Below are 23553 nucleotides of genomic sequence, written 5' to 3'. Positions count from 1 at the left end.
AAAGTTAGCTCCGCCGAAACAGAGGTTGAGTGGGCGTACCTGTCACGCAGGCGCACCACCATTCTTAATAAAAGATGTCAAAACCTTTTTTTATCAAAGTGATAGATTTTTAAATATGCATGGTGATTATTGGATCACCACTAATCATATTTTTCCAAGGATGAGGTGTGTACAGTTTACAAACCAGACCACTTTCTCGGTAATATTGATATTTGTGCTAACAAATGTTTGTGTGAATGAACGTTACACAGGTAGAGCAAATGGTGCAAGAAGCAGAAAGGTTTGCGAAGGATGACAAAGAGAAGAGGGATGCAATCGACACAAAGAACCAGGCGGATTCTGTTGTTTACCAGACAGAGAAGCAACTTAAAGAACTTGGAGAGAAGATTCCAGGTGAAGTGAAAGAGAAGGTGGAGGCCAAGCTACAAGAGCTTAAAGACAAGATTAGAAGCGGATCAACACAAGAAATCAAGGATGCCATGGCTGCTCTTAACCAAGAAGTGATGCAGATTGGTCAGTCTATGTACAACCAGCCTGGTGCTGGAGCAGGGGCAGGAGCTGCACCTGGAGGTGAAGGTGATTCATCAGAAGATTCATCGTTAAGCAAAGGTGGTGATGATGTGATAGATGCTGACTTCACTGACAGCAAATGAGAAATCCAACTTTGATGATTGAGATGATGTGATCGATACAAACTTGGATGCAGGGGCGAAGCTATTTTATAAAACAATCCTGTGCCATTGCATCTACAATATTTTGAAAATTTTAGTGTATTTTATAATTTATTTGATTTATGTGCACCCACTAGAATTTGCAATTATGCACTCGATAAATTCAAAAAAAAAAAAGGAAGTCATTCACTCGGGAAGAAAAAAAAAGGTTTGCTTTGGAAAATAAATTAGCCTGAATTGGGAGATTAGGCCGTCGTATACAAGATATGCATAAATATTCCAAAGATGAGTTCTAGGTTACAGAGATTCATCATTTTTTTCTTCTTCTAATAGGACCCAACGAGATGGGCGATACTAGGGGTGTCAAAATGGGTCAAATGGTTCAACCCAACCCAAAACCCAAATGGGTTTACTGTTAATGGGTCATGGGTCAACCCAACCCATTTATTAAATAGGTTGGGTTGACCCATGACTCATTAAATTAAATAGGTTAGATGGGTTAATGGTTGACCCATCAACCCAATATCTTTATAATGAATTATTTTTAAGTTAAGACCAAATTGATCAAAATGATAAAATGTTTTTTGTGGTTTAGGCGGATAATAGCATTTTTGCGGGAAAGTGAGTTCTCCCAGTTTTGGTGTGAAAACGTGTTAAATTGTTCTGACGGAAAAACGTGCTTTTGCGGTTTTGGCGAAAAACGCGTTTTTGCGGAAAAACGAGTTTTTGCGGTTTTGGTGGGAAACACGGTTTTGCGGGAAAACTGATTTTTACAGTTTTGGCGGGAAATTACGTTTTTGCGGTTTTAGCGGGAAAATGCGTTTTTGCGGTTTTGGCGGGAAAATGCGTTTTTTGCGGTTTTGGCGGGAAAATGTGTTTTTTGCGGTTTTGGCGGGAAAACACGTTTTTTGCGGTTTTGGCGGGAAAATGCGTTTTTGCGGTTTTGGCGGGAAAATGCGTTTTTGCGGTTTTGGCGGGAAAATACGTTTTTTTGCGGTTTTGGTGGGAAAACGCGTGTTTGCGGGAAAATTGGTTTTTCGCTTTTGGCGGGAAAATGCGTTTTTGCGGTTTTGGCGGGAAATTACGTTTTTGCGGTTTTGGCGGGAAAATACGTTTTTGCGGTTTTGGCGGGAAAATGTGTTTTTGCGGTTTTGGCGGGAAAATGCGTTTTTGCGGTTTTGGCGGGAAAATATGTTTTTGCGGTTTTGGCGAGAAAATACGTTTTTGCGGTTTTGGCGGGAAAATGTGTTTTTGCGGTTTTGGCGGGAAAATGCGTTTCTGTGGTTTTGGCGGGAAAATGTGTTTTTGCAGTTTTGGCGGAAAAATATGTTTTTGCGGTTTTGGCGGGAAAACACGTTTTTGCGGTTTTGGCGGGAAAATGTGTTTTTGCGGTTTTGGTGGGAAAATGCGTTTCTGTGGTTTTGGCGGGAAAATGTGTTTTTGCAGTTTTGGCGGAAAAATATGTTTTTGCGGTTTTGGCGGGAAAACACGTTTTTGCGGTTTTGGTGAAAAAACGCGTTTTTGCGGGAAAATTGGTTTTCAGTTTTGGCGGGAAATTGCGTTTTTGTGGGAAAACGAGTTTTGCAGTTTTTGCGGAAAAACTTGTTTTGTAGTTTTGGCGAAAAAACACGTTTTGGCGGAAAAACGTATTTTGCAGTTTTGGCGGGAAATGCATTTTACCACCGAATAAATGATTAGACTTTAGAGAAAATCATGACTTTAGAGAAACTCATGATTTTCCAATTTTATCAAACCTTAGAATTGGGTTTACTCATGTTTTTTTTTAATTGAAAACAAAATGGGTCAGAATTGACCCAACCCAATAAACCCATTAACTTGTTAACCCATTAACTTGTTAACCCATTAACTTGTTAATCCATTAACCTTTTAACCCATTAACCCATTGGATCAAAAATAAACAGTTCATTTGGGTTAATGGGTCAACTTGGGTTAGGTCAACCCATGGGTCATGACCCATTTTGACACCCCTAGGCGATACCTTGTGATAGAGGCTTAGCTGTCACGACCAGATGTGAGACGACCGACGTTTGCTTCACCAACAGCAGCTCCACCTCCTCGATTAAAAGCACAAGAAGATACTTTTGATAGGGACTCAAAATATGAGACAGAATAACAAAACTCCGGGAATTTTGCACTGTTATCCTCGATTAAAATGCTTCTGTCTTACTTAGGTTTCAAGGCTTGTTCCAGATTTCAGTGTCTGAAGATTCATAATCTTTGAAGCTCTCAATAATGTTTATCAGCATGAAGGGACCTCCATGAGTTGAAGCATCCCGCATTCTTTTATCTTCCATGTTTTGTAGTTTTCTAAACGTGGAATTCTGAACTCGATCTCGAACTCAAAAACAAGCTCGTTGGAAGTCATCTCCCCTGTTTCAAACTCAACCTTAAATGTGTACAGATGCCCCGGTAAAAGTTGTTGTATACTTCTATAACAAGCACTGAGAGCATTCCCTGCAGACGTGATTCTGCACCAGACAAATGCTTCTCCCCAAAATCTAAAGTCAATTGTGTCCATATCAGCACATATGATGCAATACTTATATTTGTTTGATTTGCAAAGGGGCATTTGATTCAAATTCAGAGTTAAGGAACTCCCAGAAGATCGGTAAGGGAAGCACATAGGCACTTCTTCAGCGGGAAAGACCGCATATTTATTAGTTGGTGTCTGGATGATGAGATCTCTAGCTTCTTGATTTAGTTTGAAGCTTTTTGCGAAGTTGAGACGAATATCTGGACTGGGAAAGGAGCAATCTAGTCTCTCTAAGGACTCACAATTGGATGCATCTAGTTCCAATAGCGAATCCGGCAGCTGTGGGAGTGATACTAGCTTCTTCATTCCGCTTAGGTTAATGTAATAAAGACCACATATCCTCCCGATCCATGGATCAAGCTCTTGAGTCTTGAGTGTCTGTGCAACTCTTAGGATAACTTTTCAACAAAGAGCAATCTGAGAGATTGACAACTCCGAGAGATTCAAAGTTGACGTTGACCATATTAACCTCTAACTTTGAGCATTGCAACAATCTACCAAGGATTCTCATAGAGGAAGGAAGCTCCACCATACTTGAGCAATTACTGAGACTCAATATTTTAAGATTAATTGCTGTCCAAACTGAGGGAGGTAGCTCCGTCAAACTTGAGCAACCACCGAGATTCAATTTTTGAAGATTAACTGCATTTCCAATAGAGGAAGGGAGCTTCACCAGACTTGAGCAACCACCAAGATTCAATTCTTGAAGATTAATTAAACTGCCAATAGAGGAAGGTAGCTCCACCAAACTTGAGCAATCACCGAGATTAAGTTCTTGAAGATTAGTTGCATTCCCAATAGAGGAAGGTAGCTCCACCAAACATGAGCAACCACTGAGATTCAGTTTTTGAAGATTTATTGCACTCCCAATAGAGGAAGGTAGCTCCATCAAACTTGAGCAATAACTGAGATTCAGTTCTTGAAGATTAGTTAAGTTCCCAATAGAGGAAGGAATCTCCACCAAATTTGAGCAAAAACTAAGATGCAGACTTTGGAGATTAATTGCATTCCCAATAGAAGAAGGGAGTTTCACGAGACTTGAGCAATGTGGGAGATCCAGGTAATATAGATTAGTGGCAGTTGAGAGATCTGGAAGCTCTTTCAAACTTTTTGAATTACTCAAATCCATCCACTTAAGATTTGTGAGCGGCTGTAATGACAAATACTCAAATATTAAACACATAAGAAAACTGGTTAGATAGCCTAACTTAATCAGTTATTTTCAAAAATAAAATATTACTTACTTTCGTATCTTCCCACAGTTTCTTAAGCTTGCTATCCACCATCCCTAGTTTGACTAGGAACTTTGGATTAAAACTTGAAGGAAACATGTCATCTGGAACATCAACCAATCTAGTACTCTAAGTTTTTGGGATATGTGATTCATAATTTTCGGATTAACGCCTTTGCCAAGGATTCTTAAGAATTCAAGATTATACAATCTTTCAAAGGCTCTTTCACTTGTCCATGTTATTTCCTCATCCCGCTCAAGTTTTATTCCTATGACACTGCTACTATCCTGTAAAACAACCCAATGAAACATAAATAAATCTCTAATTTGTAGAGCGCATTCAATGAAGATACCAAAGTCACAACTTACGGCTTTATCATTACTCAATACTTCACCAATATCAATTGCATCAATCAAAAATTGGCGTTTTCCAGGCTCATTAACTGATTGTTCTCGAACAATTTTTCTTCCCAGTTGGACTAGCAACGTAGCCATCTCTATTTCTCCCATATCTATAGATATGAGAGATTTTTCAGCTAAGACGCGAAGCCCATGTCTCACATCCAAAATTGTTTTTGCTAGACAGCCTTCCATTATATCAACTTGATGAAAATTGAAAAAACAGGCTATGTGAAGAAATAAACTTTTCTCTTCATCATTTAAGGCATCGTAACTAAACTTTAAAATGCTCGCAATTTCTCCATTTCGGTCAAGGTGTGCCTTTAACCTTGGTAGTGCCTCTGTCCAATCTTGCTCGGACATTCCTCGAAAATAGGATCCCATAACCTTTAACCCCAATGGAAGTCTACCTACAAGATCCCTAACTCTCCAAGCAAGCTCCTTGAAACCATCCTTTGGGTATTTCTGATCAAAAGCATACATGCAGAACATTTGAAGAGCTTCATCGTATGATGGTAAGCTCACCCTGTGTATATGGTCGATCCCACTTGCTTTTAAAACATTTTGATCTTGTGTTGTGATGATAATCCTACTCCCAGGACCAAACCAACTAATTTCTTTCGCCATGGCTTCTAGTTGTACTAACCGATCCACATCATCAAGGACGACAAGAACTTTCTTGTCTTTCAGTCTGTCTTTGGCAATTCCCAAATGTGAAAAATTCTTGATATCTGTCACATTGGTTAACTGAGACATAAACTGTTTTTGTAAATCCAATTTCACACTGTAGTCATCAGAACAAGCTGGTATTGCATACTTTCTTTTTAGATTATCCATAAAGACACTCAGTTGGAAATCTCGAGAGTATTGGTTGAATATATATCTAGCAATGGTGGTCTTACCAATCCCAGGTGGACCCAAGATCCCTATTTTTCATTCTTCCTGAACAAAGAGATGATCACCAGTTCCGTTATATAGTCATTTAAAATTGCACATACTACTATTTGGATACCCTCACACTTGTATGAATACTAATTGTAGATCAAGGAAAGAAAGCAACACTTTCAATCTACATACTTTAACACATTTTCAAAAATATGGCTGTTCTTTAGAAAGATTAAGAGCAAGTAGGAGTGGAGAGGACTAACCAGTTTGATGAATGGTAACCTGCGATTTGGGCCACTTCCGTCAAAGCATGTTTCCATCTTCGGATCTCCTCCTTTTCTTTTCCTCTACAAGTTTTTCTGAAGACTTTCCCAAAATCACCAGTCTGCTTCTTTACATGAGTTGGATCCACTTCATAGAAAAGTACCATCACTGTTTGACCAAACGCTTTTCTGCACTTGATGATCTCCACCAGCTCGTTCAAGCACCATGTGGACGAAGCGTAGTTCTTCGAGAGCAAGACAATCCCAATCCTCGATCCTACAATAGCTTCAATAAGCTCAGGACCAATCGACTTACTCCTCTCTATATCGTTGTCAATGAATAGGTTGATTCCTTTGCTCTTGAACTCCTTGACAATGTGGCTGAGAAAGTTTCTGCGGACATCAGCCCCGTGGAAGCTTGGGAAGACATGGTGTTTCCAATTGTGAGGCAAAGGAGAGGGAGGAGCCGAAAGAGTTAAAGAAGAAGCCATTGTTTTGTTTTCTTGAAGAGGTCTTGATTTACTGTTAGGGTTGGGCAAATAAACCGAACCCGAAAATCCGAACCGAATCCGATCCGATAAAAATGAATCCGAACCGATCCGAACCCGACGTAAATACCGAATGGGTCTTGTTTTGTGGTATTTTGGGTTATGGGTATTATCCGAACCGAACCCGAATCTAAATGGATATCCGATAGAACCCGAAACATTCAAAACCTCGAAAAGATCTTGTACCAAACATGATCTCAATTCCTAATATGTATCCAAAATACATTAAGAAATATTGAACATCTAAAATACTTATCTATTACATGAAAGTTGGTGGTTCTATTACATGAAGGTTGATGGTTAAAGATGGCCGTTGAATCTTGAAGTATTTAGATTTAAATTTTGTTTTCGTTAAACAATATTTCTCATTTCATGAGAATTTGGTTTTCGTTTTATGCTTTTATTTATTTGGTTTTCTTTTTATCAGTAAATATGTTTACTTTTCGTTTGATTTTGAATGATCACGGTTGATGTTCCTTATTTTTGAATCGATTTTACTTAAGTTTTGGTTACAAAATAGGTACAAATCAGGTATTTTAAAACTGGAGAACCGATTTTACTCATGTTTTGGTTATAAAATAGGTAAAAATCAGGTACTTTTAAACCGAAAAACCGATTGGGACCCGAACCCGAAAGTATATTGGGTTGTACCGGTTCTTTGAAGATTCACTAACCCCGACCCGAACCCGATAGAACCCGAACCGGTCCCGAACCGAACTTTCATATAATCCGAATGGGGCTGATTTTGATGAACCCGAAAAACCGAAACCCGATTGGATAAAACCGAAACCCGATTGGGACCCCGAATGCCCAGGCCTATTTACTGTAGATAATAATTGTACCCAAAAGCGCCAAGAAGCATATTGCAGCAGCAACAAGATTAGCAAGAGAAAAATAAGAATCCATTATCATGATGAAGAGAGGATCAAGATCTCAGAGCTTTCTAGTGCGAAGGAAGAATTAACAAACAGAGCGACTCTTTTGTACATACCAAGACGGAACTGTTGATCCCATTGACTGAAAAAGAAAGAAAGTTAGCATCGTGGAAACATGGGTATCACTTTTCCACACGAAATTTGTGGGCCATCAAAGTCAGTGGATCTACCTAACAAGCAGGCATTTATCTGTCATTATACCCCTGTAATATTGATTATTGTATCACCATTTATCTATTTTATTTATAGGTATCCTAGGTATCACATTGATTTTTTTGGGGGGTCAAATTCTTATAATATTGATTATTGTATCACTATTTATCTATCACTATACCCCTGTTACATAAAGGTATATAAAGATTCATAGTGTAATAATAGGATGACGATTTTGAAATCTTTTTTATTTTCTGAATTTCATAATCTTGTTGTCCGTCTTCCGCTTAAGACATGTATGTTGTATAAATTGGTCTGTCTTATAGTCCCATGATGTATTTATAATCATTAGTAATGATTTATATTAGTGATGGATTTAACTCACACCCAAAAATTAACTCATGAATAGATGATTGTCATACACATATATTGCCCAAGAATCATCAACATAAACAATGTAGGACATCTAATAGCCCCTCTCGAGATGTGGTGGGAAACGATCCAATAGAAACAATCCAAGCCCAACATCTCAGACATACCAACGCATATGGGCCACTTGTGCATGCTATATATGTAGAAAACTGTTGTGGAAAATCATATGTTGGACTTTCAATATGGGTTCTGATACCATATTGAAACAAATGAATATGATTTCTTAACCTTACAAAATGTATATGTGGTAATATATACAATGGTTTAAGCTAAAGGAGACTTAACCATTGGTACAAAATTTTATACTAAACAGGTATATACACTTATAAAAGTGACATCACTGTTTGCCCCCACCTCTTTTATGCACTTCATGATCTCGACCAGCTCGTTCAAGCACCATGTAGACGAAGAGTTCTTCGAGAGCATGAAAATCATAATCCTAGATCCTCTTATAGCTTATGTGAGCTCAGGTGCGATTGACTTGCTTCTCTCTATATCATTGTCAATGAATAGGGCGACTGCTTTGCTCTTGAACTCCGAGACAATGTGGCTGAGAACGTTTTTGCAGACATCAGCACTGTGGAAGCTTGGGAAGACATGGTGTTTCCAATTGGGAGGCAAAGAAGACCGAGGAGCCAACATAGAAGAAGCCATTGTTTTGTTTTCTTGATGGGATCTGGATTTTCTGTTGGAAACCATTGTACCAAAAAGGGCGTAGAAGCTGATTGCAGCAGCAACAACATTGGTAAAGGATAAATAAGAATCCATACTAGTATGATGAAAAATGGAGGATAAAAATCGCAGAGGTTTTTAGAAAAGGAGGAAGAATAAACAGAGAGAGACTCTTTGACTTGTATATACAAGTTATGTTGACCTTGTTGACTTAGATATATGAAAGGTAGCTTCGTAGAAACAGAGGTATCCCTTTTCCACGCGATATTTGCGGGACAGAAAAATCAGTGGGTCTCTCTACCTATCATGCAGGCGGAACACCATCTATACTATATAAAAGGAACTAAATTGAAGTAATTCTAGGGGTGCCACATAGGACAAAATATTCCTAACCAATCATTTGTCCATGTAATCAAAGATGGTCAGCTGTTGGGTCACGAATCTGTGATGCGTAATAAGACCATTTCTTTTATTGACCCGTTTGTATTACTTTCCTCTTCCTTACAGCGTCTACAGACCCTCCAAAACTCACCGTCTTTCCATTTCCTCCATATAACACATGCGACGGAAACAATGATGAATTAAAGCTATCCTCTAGACAAATCAGCGTGTAACTCTTCACATCTCTCCTCTTACTCAGTGATATTGATTAACCACTCAAATGAAATATCTCAGCTCTCTCCTTTCCGTCTTGAGACTATATATATATATATATATATATATATATATATATCCCAACCCAACAATCCCTTGCTCATCAAACACATCCCAGTACTATGGCAAATCAAATGGCAGTCACCACAGTGCAGGCCACTCTCTTAGAGATATGAAAAGTTTAGAACATGATAAAACATTTACATTGTTATGGGTGCTGCTATTTACTAAAACTAGGATGATACCTACCTTTGCGTGGGGTAACACATGCATAAAAATCTTATATTCAAAGTAGTATTGTTCAATCCAGATTTTGGTCTGATCTCGGCTCAGGTTTTCGATATTTTGGTTTATAAAATTTAGATACCATATTAAAATCATATATGTTTTAGTTTGGCTCAGTTTATATACTACCGATTTTTGGTTTATTAAATTTTGGTCTAGTCTTGGTTTGGTTTTTCGATATTTTAGTTTACAAAATTTAGATTTCATATTAAAATCATATTTATCTTGGTTCGGTTCGGTTTATATACTGTCGGTTTTGGGTTTATTCAATTTTATACCAAAAAAAATTTAAACTATATTTATGTTTTATAACATTTTGTCAATTTTAATTTTGTATGATTAAGAATCAAATTTATTAAATACTACTCTAATTTTTAAATAGAATGTTTTTTCTATTATATTTAACTATTAAAAATAATTGTTAAATAAATTAGTTATTATAGATTCATAAGATGAAAAGAAAAAAGATTAACAATATATTAAATTTAAGAAAAATATATATCCAAGAAAGCCTTTACTTAAGAATAACCAATTATTCATACTAACGTTTCAAATATCAAGATCATATAAATAAAATAAACTAAATGTATATAATTATATTATGTAGTTTACATAAAACTATACTACTATATTTTAATTAATCAGTTTATTCGGTTTATATGGTTTGATCGGTTTATATACTGAACCATATCTTTATACCACAGTTTCTAGAAATAAAATATATTCAGTTTATACGGTGTTACCAAATAAACTAATTTTTTATTTCGATTTTGTTCTGTTTTAGTTGGTCCGGTTTTTACCGAATTGAACATTCTTAATTCAAATTACTAAATCGTAGATAGTTTGCAAACATGTTTCTTGCACTAAATCATACGTAATATAATCAAAAGGTTTTTGTATTTTATAATTAAATCTAAAAATAATTTGCAAAAATAGATCTCATTTTTCAAAGTACTAAACCAAACGGGGTTTTTTTGGCTGATTTGCTAGTTGTAAAGATGATGGTATCGCTAGTGATACTTATCATTTAAATATGATTAGCTTATAGGTTAACGTCATCTATAATTACCATTAACTAATACGATTTGCATTTACTATAAATTTTAACTCTCCAAAAAATATTTTCAATTCTTGCCTTGACAAAATTTTTACATCTTAAATATAAATTTTTCATATTTTCATTTCTCTTCTACCTCGAGACAATTATATTGGATATTTATGCATACGAGTATTAAGTTAATAGTATTAAAATCTATATGTAATAAGGAAACTATCATTTATACGTAATTGTCGATATTTGAGGTAGAAAATTCACGCTCTTGATAGATTTTTTTTTCCTAAACAATGATTAAGTATTTTAATAAGGAAACTCTCATTTATATGTAACTGTCAATATGTCACAGAATATGGTCTCGAGCTTGGTTTATTTATACTTTTTATTATATATTTTTACGTTTGGGTTAATATAAGTTTTTTTAGCGAATTGATTTTAGACTTACACATTATTAAATCGCTTGTTATGCTGCCAAATAAGGTTAATTGGCATTCTAATTAAGTGATACTTAAATAAAACTTTTTTTTAATTAATACAAATTTAAAATTATAATTTTTTTAATGTTCCTAGATTAATACATATGGGATTCAAAAAAAAAAAAAAAAACAAAGATCCCAGCGAAGCATGACATGGTTGTTTACAACAGCCTGTTAAAAATTGAAAAAATATTAAAATAGGCAATGGAAGAAGAGTAAAGAGGGAAGAGGAGTACACACAACTCCCCAATTCTTTGACCACCGCTTTGAATTTTCTTTCCTTTTACCAAAACTTCAAAAGTTTTTTACTAATGAGCCTATGATTGAATGAAGTTGTAATCGTGTTTTACCATTTTGGATTTAACTTTTTACATTCCACTCGGATTTTATTTATTTGGATCGAGCTCAATTTGGAGTACAGTACTCGAATATTTTGTAGGATTCCGATCGAACACGAATTCGAGTTCCGGTTTAAGTTCGGTTAAGATCTTTGGATTCCGGGTCAGATTTTTACTGTCATCTCACCTGTTACCATCCCACCTTCTTCCTTAACTTAAAGGAAACCTAATTAACCGCTCCTCAACTCGAGGGCTTTTCTTCCTCCCTCCATAGCTCTCTTGTTTCAATCGAGGATTCTTCTCAGCTCTCTTTTAGATCGAGCTCTGTTTGCGACTCTTCTGAAGTCATATGATTCAAAAACCTACTTGATCTGCTGCAACCTCTTCTTTTCACCAGTATATACCTCTCTTCTTCTTCTTCTTTCAATTCAAGTTCCGTACAATTTGGACCTGGTCGTCGTTTTTGTCCTAAACTTTTTAAAGTTTGGTCAGATTTGATGTGTCTCTGATTCGACAATAAATACAACTTGTCTCAACACATAACAAAACCAAACTGGCTTGGACTGGTTTCTGTCTGTTCGTTCTTACCTTAACCCTCTCTTTCTTTGATTTTATTTTTATTTTATTTTTGTTTGGTCGGAAAAGTAGAATGGCACTTCGGCTACCTGCTTCGAAAGCAGCTGAAGTCGCGATAGGATCAATCGGATGCGGTTATGATTTAGCTATCGATGTGCGCTTGAAGTATTGCAAAGGAGGCTCTAAAGAGTCGCGCTTGCTCGACATCAAAGACGGAGACGACAGCTGTGACATTGTGTTACCTGGTGGTATCTCGATTCCTAATGTTTCAAAGTCTATCAAATGCGATAAAGGAGAGCGCATGCGCTTTAGCTCTGATGTTCTTTCTTTCCAACAGGTTCTAAAAAAGCTTCATCCTTTGTATTATACCCTTGATTTTGAGTTCTTACCAAAACAAAGTATGTAGCTGTTGTTGTTGTCAGTGCATCGAGTATTGGTTCGTGTTATTGCAGGTTTTGAGTAGCTTAAAACGGCCATAAGTTGAATTCATTAGCTAGTTTCTTGTAAATTTCTTTTACTTGTACCCTGATTTTGACTTCGTTCATCAAGTATTGGTTCGTGTTGTTGTAGGTTGAGTAGATAAAGAGGACTATATGTTGAAACCTTTAGCTAGTTTCTTGTGCATGGAGACAATATTTACTTCGTAGTGTTCTGGATGCGTAGTTGTTTACCTTTAATTTCCTTTTTGTTGTGGTTTTTTTTCTAGATGGCAGAGCAGTTCAACCAGGAACTCTCTTTAGCTGGTAAAATCCCATCAGGTCTCTTCAATGCCATGTTTGAATTCTCGGGCTGTTGGCAGAAAGATGCAGCCTATACCAAAAACCTTGCTTTTGATGGGATTTTCATCTCTTTTTACACCGTTGCTTTGGACAAATCTCATATGTTACTCCGTGATCATGTCAAGCAAGCTGTCCCATCAACATGGGATCCTGCTGCATTGGCAAGGTGATGTACAGCTTTGTTCATTCAAATTTTCTTTCACGGTTGTATATATATGTAAAGTGAATGGAAAGTTACTCTCTTGCCAAAGAATTCTATATTTTATATAGGTTGGATTGTATTTTTTGCGTTATAATTGATGAGAAATACTTCCTACTTGTTGCTGGCATTTTTTGTTAGTAACACTATTTTATTGTTCGAGAGTGCTGGGATTTGTAGCTTACACTTCAGATTGTTTCTTTAACAGGTTTATAGATACTTATGGGACCCATATAATTGTTGGTGTTAAGATGGGAGGGAAAGATGTGATTTATGCCAAACAGCAACACTCGTCGAAACTTCAGCCTGATGAGCTCCAGAAAAGATTAAAAGAGGTGGCAGACAAGAGGTTTGTGGAAGCTAGCGGAGTGCAGAACATGGCTTCAGATAGAATGCATCCAAGTAGTAAGGTGGAAGCAAAGGAGCAACGCCTGAGATTTGCTGATACCAATTCGCTGGGCTCTTATGCAAATAAAGAGGTGATTTCTATTCGTACCTTTAGTCAGATCTTAATATGAATTTACTTATTTTCTCATGTATTACATTTATATTTGCAGGACATTGTATTCATGTGCAAAAGGCGAGGTGGAAACGATAATAGAAACCTAATGCATAATGATTGGCTGCAAACAGTTCAGACGGAGCCTGATGCTATCTCAATGTCCTTTATTCCAATCACTTCTTTTCTCAATGGTGTCCCAGGAAGTGGATTCTTGAGCCACGCCATCAATCTCTATCTAAGATGTAAGCCTACATATTATTCTCCATTATGTGCATTTTTAGTTTTTTTTATTCACGTATTTCTTCATAGTAGTAGTTTATATCACCTTTGGACTAGAAGTTTGGTATAATTATCATTTTAAGCATATTATAAAAGCATTGGGAGCGATTGGTTGGGATTTTACAAATGTCTTTAGCTTTAGTTTCTGTATACAACCATAAAAATTACCAATCATGGTTATTTATTGTTTAAAGCTAAAGCTGAAAAAAATAAAGAAATGATGGTAAGAGCTCTATTTTCTAAAGCAAAAAATATTATTATTACGAAAAATCATACTAAATTTTACAATAAAAGTTCTACAGCTACAACCCAACCCATCATCCACATTGTCGACTTCAGTCCAGTACTATTTGAGTTTTGTTTTTTTTTTGTAGATAAGCCACCGATTACAGAGCTACATCAGTTTTTAGAGTTTCAGCTACCAAGGCAGTGGGCTCCAGTGTTTAGTGAACTCCCTCTTGGTCCACAAAGGAAGCAACAAAGCTGTGCGTCTCTGCAGTTCAGTTTCTTTGGACCTAAGCTATATGTGAATACCACTCCAGTATGAGCTTCTTTCATCCCAAAATATGTTTATGGCTTTGTTAGAAGTACTCGAGTCTTAAAGATGTTTGGTTTCTTATTTATCTACTTTCAGGTTGATGTTGGTAAGAGACCAATCACTGGCATGCGACTCTACCTAGAAGGCAGAAGAAGCAACCGTTTAGCGATCCATCTCCAACACCTCTCCTCTCTCCCCAAGATATTCCACCTCGAAGACGATCCAAACAAAAGCATGCGACAAGCCTCTCACGATCGTCGCTACTACGAGAAAGTAAACTGGAAGAACTACTCCCACGTCTGCACAGCGCCAGTCGAAGCAGACGATGATCTTTCGGTAGTAACAGGCGCGCAGCTTCACGTGGAGAGCCACGGATTCAAGAACGTGCTCTTCTTGCGCCTTTGTTTCTCCAAAGTCATGGGAGCGACGAGCGTGAAGAACTCTGAGTGGGATGAAGCGGTGGGGTTTGCTCCTAAGTCAGGACTCATCTCGACGCTGATAAGCCATCACTTCACCGCAGCGGCGCAGAAGCCGCCGCCGCGGCCTGCGGATGTGAATATAAACTCTGCTATCTACCCTGGTGGACCGCCGGTGCCTGTGCAAGCTCCCAAGCTTTTGAAGTTTGTGGATACGAGTGAGATGACGAGAGGGCCGCAGGAGTCGCCGGGGTATTGGGTTGTGTCCGGTGCGAGGTTGTTGGTGGAGAAAGGGAAGATCTCGTTGAAGGTGAAGTATTCGTTGTTGACTGCTATAATGGAAGATGAAGTGATAGAGGAAAGCTATGGAGGTTAAGAGCATGGTGGTTGTTGTATGTGTACATTTATTATTTCTAATGTAACGGTGTGTGTGTGTGTGTGATAGGACTACATGTCTTGTACATTTCATGTCTTGGATGAGGAGATTTTGTTCGCATGGTGTAAGTTAAGATACACAACTGTCAGCATGGCTAATGAATGCTCAAGTTCAAATCTAATATACACAGAGTTGTGTTCATGGATAATTCATTTCTACTGAATAATTGATTTAACACTAGGTAACGAAAGTGTTATTAGATTAGGCTAGTGATGCTCAAGTTCAAATCTAACCCCAAGAATCAGGAAAGTGTTCGTCATATAGTATAATTCTAAAAGGTTAGTGGGACAACTAGGAAGAAAAAAAAGTAGTAATAGTCAACTTTGAAACACGTTAGAAAGTGTAATTCAGGGAGGCTAGCAATAAGAAAGAGAGATCAGCTCTCGTCACTCTTGACTTCTCCAAAACATTGAGCACGTCAACAACTATTATTTAAACTTAACTTGTATATATAAATACGATCATGTTCATCCATTAATCTCCACGCAGGAAGAAGAAGAGAAACAAAAGAGAGATCAAACAACATGTCATCTTCCCTGAAGCAGAGAAACTCAACTAGTTCCCAACCCAATGACACCGACCAAGAGCCACCCGAGTCTCCACCTCCACAGCTCAGGAGACAACGGTCGACATCTCACCAAGCCATGTCACAGACCCTGACGTCAGCTGCAAACTTAGCCAACCTCCTTCCGACAGGAACCCTCTTAGCCTTCCAGCTACTCATACCTGTCTTCACAACAAACGGCTCATGCGAGTACGCGACTCGCGTTTTAACCTTAGTGCTCCTAACGCTTCTCTCCATCTCCTGTTTCCTCAGCTCTTTCACGGATAGCGTCAAGGCTGAAGACGGTAACGTGTACTACGGGTTTGCTACTCGCAAGGGTATGTGGGTTTTCGACTACCCTGACCCGTCCGGTTTGGGTTTGCCCGATCTAAGTAAATACAAGATCCGGTTCGTTGACTGGATCCACGCTGTTTTGTCTATGCTTGTGTTCGGTGCGGTGGCTATGAGGGACAATAACGCCGTGAGCTGTTTCTACCCCGCGCCGGAGCAAGAAACCAAGAAGGTTTTGGATATTGTTCCGATTGGTGTTGGTGTTATTTGTGGTTTGTTGTTTTTGGTTTTTCCGACGAGAAGACATGGTGTCGGATATCCGGTCACCGGAGACGGAGGTCGCCGTTAATGATTCTTTAGTTTTTTTTTTTGTGTAAAGGTGGGTTGACTTTATTCGGTTGTCTGATCATTTCGTGTGTTGTACGTTTCTTCTCATGAGCTTCCTATCTCTTAAATATTATTGATAAATATTTAATTTGGTGGTTTGATAGTAACGCAAGCAAACCTTATATTATAATACACTCAAGGTGCGTTACTTTTTACAAAAATATCGTCGTTACTTGACCAATCATAGCAGCTTATCGATTCTTTATTATTGGTATTACAGCTATGGCTATACTCTGTGATCATATGCTGTTAACTTCACAAGCTTCTCTTAGTCAACGAACATGATCTAGTTTCGTTTCTTTCTCCGATCTACTCATAAGATATATGTGCCTATGTGTCATCCTCAATAATGGGATGCTTTTCAATCAAGAAAGCTTTGTGATAACCTTCCCTTAAGACAAGAGTCTGGTTCGAATCTTGTGTGACACGTAATGGTGTACCAAAGCCGTGTTGAACCTCATCCCTAAACCCTAAAGACTCCTCTCCATTCTCCGGCAATCCCTCGAACTCATCCTCATCCAAGTAATCAAACGAGGTTGACGATTGCTTCCGGTAACCTGTAGGGTCCGGTTCAGATATGAGAGTAGGATCGGATTCGGACTATGGTTCCGTATCCGGAAGCCTGGAGTCAGACTGAGTCACGAGAGGTGGAGGGAGAGAGTGGTGAAGCTCAGTGGAGTCTTCAGCATGGAAAAAAAAAAGAAATGGGAAGATGCAAGAATACGGTTTGCCATGACATATGTAAACCCAAAATAAAAAACCGAATTTGAACCAAACCAATAAACATATTCGAAACCGAACCAAAACTCACATATATCGAAACAAAACCGAACCGAAACCCAAATTGATAACCTTTTTTTTTAACAACACCCAAATAGATAACCTAAAATCCAAAATAGTTATTTACATAAAATATTAATTATATTTAATTTTTAAATTATCAAATATTTTCAAAATTATCTGAAATTATCAAAATTGAAACCGAATTAGACCTGAAAGTTTATCAGATACTAGATGGGTCTAATACGTTAATTGAACCAAAAATTGAAGTAAGCAAACCAAAATAAATCATATTGATAAACAACTATATGGTTCATATGTTTACATAACCAAACTGGAACCAAACTAATAAGGAAACGCCAAAGACTTACGTATGGTCGTATAGGTTGTTGATTTGAAATTCCGGTTCAACAATCGGTTCAGTTTGATTGACCGACTCCCATCTTGCAGCCACAAGATGTAGTTTGGTTTAGATTCCAAATTTCAGTGAGAGGAATTCCATCTTGACCGTCGTTTAAAAACTCTGGTAGAAAAGATTGTCTCTCAGCCGTCGATCATCACCAACATTTGCCAACCAGTACCAAAAACAAAACCTGAATTTTCCAATCCCAGAGCGACCTATTTTTCCATGTGCGATGTACTAAGAAAAGGCACTATATATGATCAAAACATGACTCGAAGAAGAAAAGCAAGCAAGCAAGAAGAAGACAGACAGCTTTAATTATCACAAGAGAGACCAAACGAAACTGTGAACTTTTGTCTGAAAAAACAAAATGGGAAGCCAAGGAGGATCCATAGTGAGGAAACCAAGGTTTCTGTGTCTCCATGGGTTCCGTACGAGCGCAGAGATAATGAAGATACAGCTTCACAAATGGCCTAAAGCTGTTATCGACAGACTCGATCTCGTGTTCCTCGACGCGCCTTTTCCTTGTCAAGGCAAATCTGATGTCGACGGAATCTTCGATCCTCCTTACTACGAGTGGTTTCAATTCAACGAGGTTCAGTCTTTGCTTTTCTCTTTGGTTTATTCACGATGAAGCTTTTCGTGGTGTAAAAATTGACGTTGGAACGTTTTAAAAAATTATCAGGAGTTCATTGAGTATGAGAATTTCGAGAACTGTTTGGAGTATTTAGAAGATCGTATGATCAAGCTTGGTCCCTTTGATGGTCTCATTGGCTTCTCTCAGGTAATATCTACATTTTGATAAGACGAATTAATTTAGTGACTAAAATTTTAGACTATCTAGTAGAGATTTAACGAGTCGCATGTTCTAAGTCATGTTAAGAAGACATTTATTATCCCAAAAAGTTAAATTACAAGGTTCGGGTCCTACGGGATGTACGGACCTACGGTGCTTCAACAGACAGCATAACGATTCTCTGGTCATCAACTACTCATAAATCATAACAGACTGCAAAGTTTCTCGAGTCCTAATCAATACTGACCTTTTAGTCAGTATATCTATTGTTATGCGGTCTCTTTGTAGACCCATAAACTCGTAACCATTTAAAAAATTCTACATTTTGATAAGTTGCATATCATTTCTCTGAAAAAACTCCGTATTTGATTTATTCTTTTATATTGCAGGGGGGAATCTTGTCTGGGGGCTTACCAGGACTGCAAGCCAAGGTATGTCTACAATGTTGCTTTTCTGTTTCGTAATACATTTATTTGATCAGTTTTTTTTTTTGGAGTTTTTACAGGGAATTGCACTCCAAAAAGTGCCAAAGATTAAGTTTATCATCATTATTGGAGGAGCTATGTTCAGATCTACCAAGGTTGTGGAGGATGCTTATTCCTTTTCCATCGATACTCCCTCCCTCCACTTTCTAGGTAAGTTGATATGATCTACTATATAAGTGGGGTGTGCAATTGATGCTTGAATCTGGAGAGTGTTTTTTTTGTAGGAGAGACTGATTTTTTGAAACCTTACGGAATAAAGCTGATAGAGTCGTTCAAGAATCCGGTGGTCGTCCATCATCCCAAAGGTCATATTGTCCCCAGGATCGACGAGAAGAGCTTGGAGAAAGTCACGGCGTTCCTCGAGACCATAGAGAACCTGGTGATGATGGAGGAAGAAGACAAGGATGGTGAAGAAAACATTTGTTCTCCAATATAGAACTCAGCTTATAATGAAACAATATTTAATGAATAATTCTTACGAAATAATTCTTTAGAAATTTATCGTGAAATGACTGTAAATTATTGTGAAAAATCGTTATTACCAAAAACAATAATAATAGACGTTTTATTCCTTTTATAACCTGTTTTTCTTTTTTTTGTAACTTTCATAACCTGTTTTTTTTTTCCTTTACATTTCATTCATTCTTGGTGGTATAAGACAAATCCAAAGACAATCCAATCAAATGGTGAAAACAATCTTTCACAGTTACAAGCAAATTCTCTTATAATTTTGTAGCTTTCCCTAAGCAAGGCATCATCCTTTGCTGCATTTAGCCCTCAAAATACTACACCAAAAATTTTATACATAAAACTGCTTCAAATTTGATAAGAAACATTTACCCTGACGAGGCTGCATGGAAATTGGAGAGCATGAGCATTATCCATGAAGCATCCTGGAGATCAGAAACATGATGACATCCAAACAAACTTCATATTGTGTATCGATGCATGCCAGAATGCAATCCAATATCTCCGGATGGACTGTCCTTGATTTCAAACTTTTGTAGTTTATGATATGATTTCAAACTTTTGTAGTTTATGGCTCTGTGCCCAAATACCCGAATCACCCACTAAACCACCAACACAGAGCAGCTCAGCCCCAAACAGACTACCAAACTCAACGCTGCTTCAAACAGACGCAGCTTGGAGAGAAGATCTTCAACTAGCGGGACTCGGCTGGATTGTGGGAGAAGGAACAGAGAAGGTCTCGATCCTAGCACACTGCCACTACGTCAACTCTCCTCTAGTAGCAGAAGGTTTGGCGCTACGGGAAGCACTGCAATTCTGTATTGAGAAAGACATCCGACAATTACGATGTGAAACAGACTCACTCCTACTGGTCAACGCACTCACTACAGGGCAACAAGTAACAGAAATCTATGGCATCGTGGCTGACATAGGTTGTCTTTCTTTAGCTTTCGATTCTATCTCTTTTTCTTGGATTCAACGAAATAGAAATGGAGAGGCTGATGCTTTGGCAAAGCAAGCCCTCTGGAATGAAGCATGTGTAATGGCTCCCATAAACATTGGAGTTTAAGTTTCTATTTGAATGAAATATGGTGTTACAAAAAAGAGAGCGGAAGCTATATGATTCAAAGATCAAGGGTTTGATCTCGAAACCGGTATCTTGTGATCGAAGGTAACTCAGAAAACAAGATTGATAGGGCACAAATACTCTTTGCACTGCCTTTTGCAAAGCTCTTTAAAACCTAAAAACTTATAATTTTTATTATCAAATCGTCTCCTTACATTAAGCGAAAGCACCTCTATTTATAATAGCCTAATAAAACATAAACCTAAGAGGATTGTAACATCCTTTTATGAAATAGGAAACACTGAAAGAAAAGAAAAAATCTCATAAAACGGAAAAGAAGTATTCCTAAAAGAAAGAGGAGTTGTGATCGTTATCGATCTCAACCCTTAAGAACATATCTCAGAGTCAGAGCCATGTCACTGTCCCAACAAAAGCTGTACTAACTGAACTCGCAAGCCTACTTGAAATTAGTTGATCTAAGCAAGGTGTTGGTCTGACTTGGTCAAGAGTTTTCTTCATATACATCAGATTGAAGAAGGCTTCAAGGTTTTTGTGGACAAAAGTGCGGAAGGAAATGGGTTTTGGCTTCGTAACTGGGCCTGTTTGAAGGCACTATATGATCCAATAATAACAAGAAGTGAAAGAACCAAAGATGAAAGCAAATTCTATTGTTTACGGCCGTTGATCTTTGATTTAATGGGGGTTGAGATTGAAGATATGTGCATATATTCAACTGTCCTTTCAACATGCTTTCTAAAAAAAATTCTCCAGAAGGCAATCTTAATAAAATAGATACTTTTTAATATGCTTTAAAATTTCCAAAAGGCAATTGTAGAATATTGATCCTTCAAAATAATCTTTGCAGCTAGCAATGAAAAGGATCAATCACATAAAAGACCAATAGTTTGGGGTGTGTGAATAATAATATTCGTCGGCCATGCTAGAATTAATTTTTTTTTTAAATGATTAGTGATTTTGACATTTTTGTTATTCCTTAATGTGAGAATTATAATATTCACTAACTTTAGCATAATTTTTTTGACATTCGAAATTTCGAATCAAATCTTTCACTAAATACATAAATCAGTAACACCTAAATAATGCACTGAGTCTTGCAGGTGCCAATCCGAGGGGGACCAAATTACAATATATTTGTAATGGGAGTACTGTACTATTATTATTGTTTTGATAGGACATTTAAAAATCATGGATCTAAATTTTATTAGATTTGAGACTAGCATTATTATATTAGTGCAAAGATGACACCACAACTGAGTAATGCAGAAGATAAATCAAGAGACAAAATAGATACAAGCAACTAACTATTGTTTTATTAGAAATCACCTAAATAATCTATTACAAGACTTGCTTATTAGCTTTACACAACATGTTAGCACCCTAACATCTGCTATTGAAAGATTCCTAATCTATCCAAACTTGTCTATCTGTCGTCAGTACTTCAGCATCTGCTTCAGCACGACCCAAGAACATCCCTAAAGAATTTTCACTATTCCTCTATAATAATAGCCAGTGTCTTATTGGAATACACACGACTCAATAGCTTTTTTATAGTGATCTCCACATTCCTGAAACCCTAATCTCCAAGAAACATGGATATGGACAATTTCCATATCAATAAATACATTTTCCTTTTCTTAAAATGCACTTATTCCTCAAGACATAAACTTGCTCCCAAGTTTATTTCTTGTCTTTTCTCCACGGTATAAACTTGCTCCTCAAGTTTATTCCACGCCACCTCAGCATATTGCGTCCACATGGTCTCTAACACTCCGCATGCCTCATGGTTCACTCTCTGACACACACTACCTCAGTAACTACTTCAACGACTACGTCAAGACATAAACCCTCAGTTTATCCTTCTCCATCTTAGCATATCTTGCATCCACATGGTAACCCACCAAATAGTAACGACTAATGCATCTAACATCAGTAACTTCGTCGCCTAATTAGTCACGAAAGACTATAGACATACGAGTTCTACTTGCATCTTCATATCATATTGACTTTTGTTTATTAGCTTAGTGGCCAATCCTCAACATGTCCCCCGACTTAGTATGCCTAGTTTCTAATTAACTCCTAAGAATGAAAAAGTGGTCTGAAAATCACTAAACTAGAAGACAAATACTAGAAAAGGTTAGCACATTATGTCTATTTCCATACGAACTTACATGTTCAAGAAAATTGTTGCTGTCAACACCATTGAGATTGGTAAGAGCGTTGGTTCCAGGAGTGTTGATAGTTGCCTCTGCCACGACACCATTGCGGCCACGTTCACGACTTTTTGTTTGCGTGTTCCCTATTTTATAACTCCTACATTTCAACCAAGTAAATAGCAATCTTAAAATTTAAAACAATGGATAACTTAAAAAAAAAACCTCAATTAACAAATGCCAACATAAAAGCATGAACCAAACTCCATTAACCTGATAAACGAATGATAATTTTACGAAAATATATAAATTTGGTTATTAGGGCACACGACTAACATAATTATCAGATGTTGCTGAAATATTCGTAAGAACACATCTTTACAAAAATCTTAAAACGTACACAGACGCTTTTTTCTTTTAATTTTCAGAGAAAAAACACACGAGCACTTACACGCACTTATTAGTATAAGTTTCTTAATTTTTTTATTTCGCTTACAATTAATTCAATATTTGGTGAGACTTTATTTATAACTAAAATAGGTTATATTAAAGGTTGATAACATGTAATACAAAAATATGTCACATAAATGTTAATAGTGTTGATACGATAAGCTTAACACTAAACTAATACAACCATCATAATGCATCATCATCGATTCTTTTTTTTTTTTTGCCAAATAAATCATCATTGATTCTAGATAGTCGGCGTTACATTTCTTATATTATTTTACGGCAACCAAAAGTGGTCGTACGTGGCTCTTCCGGCGTCACAAATATAAGTTGTTATGACTTAGGGTTGGGAAAAAAGACGAGTTCAAGTTGGTCCAACACCATAAACATATAAGTAGCTTTTGCAACTTGGTACTTCATGATTTCGTATTATATGT

At 37.2% G+C, this 23553-nt stretch overlaps 4 protein-coding genes and 1 pseudogene across 6 annotated transcripts; 4 read left to right on the top strand and 1 right to left on the bottom strand.

The window, feature by feature from the left end:
- The first annotated feature begins 20 nt into the window (after positions 1–20).
- On the top strand, positions 21–953 carry LOC111199754 (heat shock 70 kDa protein 6, chloroplastic-like). Its single transcript, XM_022690055.2, has 2 exons — positions 21–165; positions 252–953. Exon 2 carries the CDS (start codon positions 261–263, stop codon positions 651–653), a length of 393 nt encoding a protein of 130 aa, XP_022545776.2. The 5' UTR covers positions 21–165; positions 252–260; the 3' UTR covers positions 654–953.
- Positions 954–2902: 1949 nt separating this feature from the next.
- On the bottom strand, positions 2903–7674 carry LOC125575550 (annotated as a pseudogene).
- A 4055-nt stretch (positions 7675–11729) lies between these two features.
- On the top strand, positions 11730–15396 carry LOC106361309 (MACPF domain-containing protein At4g24290). 3 transcript variants are annotated; one of them, XM_013801035.3, is made up of 7 exons: positions 11730–11946; positions 12199–12463; positions 12833–13071; positions 13313–13583; positions 13662–13848; positions 14260–14426; positions 14520–15396. In XM_013801035.3, the coding sequence occupies exons 2-7, from the start codon at positions 12200–12202 to the stop codon at positions 15213–15215; spliced, it is 1824 nt and encodes a 607-aa protein (XP_013656489.2). In that variant the 5' UTR covers positions 11730–11946; position 12199; the 3' UTR covers positions 15216–15396. The 3 variants fall into 3 exon arrangements, with proteins under 3 accessions (XP_013656489.2, XP_013656490.2, XP_013656487.2); XM_013801036.3 differs by having other exon boundaries at positions 11753–11946; positions 12196–12463; XM_013801033.3 differs by having other exon boundaries at positions 11753–12463.
- A 221-nt stretch (positions 15397–15617) lies between these two features.
- LOC106359874 (protein DMP3-like) lies at positions 15618–17185 on the top strand. Its single transcript, XM_013799496.3, has one exon. It carries the CDS (start codon positions 15800–15802, stop codon positions 16457–16459), a length of 660 nt encoding a protein of 219 aa, XP_013654950.2. The 5' UTR covers positions 15618–15799; the 3' UTR covers positions 16460–17185.
- A 769-nt stretch (positions 17186–17954) lies between these two features.
- LOC106359876 (esterase AGAP003155) lies at positions 17955–19538 on the top strand. The gene is made up of 5 exons (XM_013799497.3): positions 17955–18275; positions 18366–18464; positions 18866–18907; positions 18982–19111; positions 19186–19538. Exons 1-5 carry the CDS (start codon positions 18051–18053, stop codon positions 19395–19397), a joined length of 708 nt encoding a protein of 235 aa, XP_013654951.1. The 5' UTR covers positions 17955–18050; the 3' UTR covers positions 19398–19538.
- The last annotated feature ends 4015 nt before the right edge of the window (positions 19539–23553 follow it).

The sequence above is a fragment of the Brassica napus genome, chromosome A8 (assembly GCF_020379485.1).
Source record: "Brassica napus cultivar Da-Ae chromosome A8, Da-Ae, whole genome shotgun sequence".
Classification (NCBI taxonomy): domain Eukaryota; kingdom Viridiplantae; phylum Streptophyta; class Magnoliopsida; order Brassicales; family Brassicaceae; genus Brassica; species Brassica napus.
This window is presented reverse-complemented; position numbering and strand designations above follow the sequence as displayed.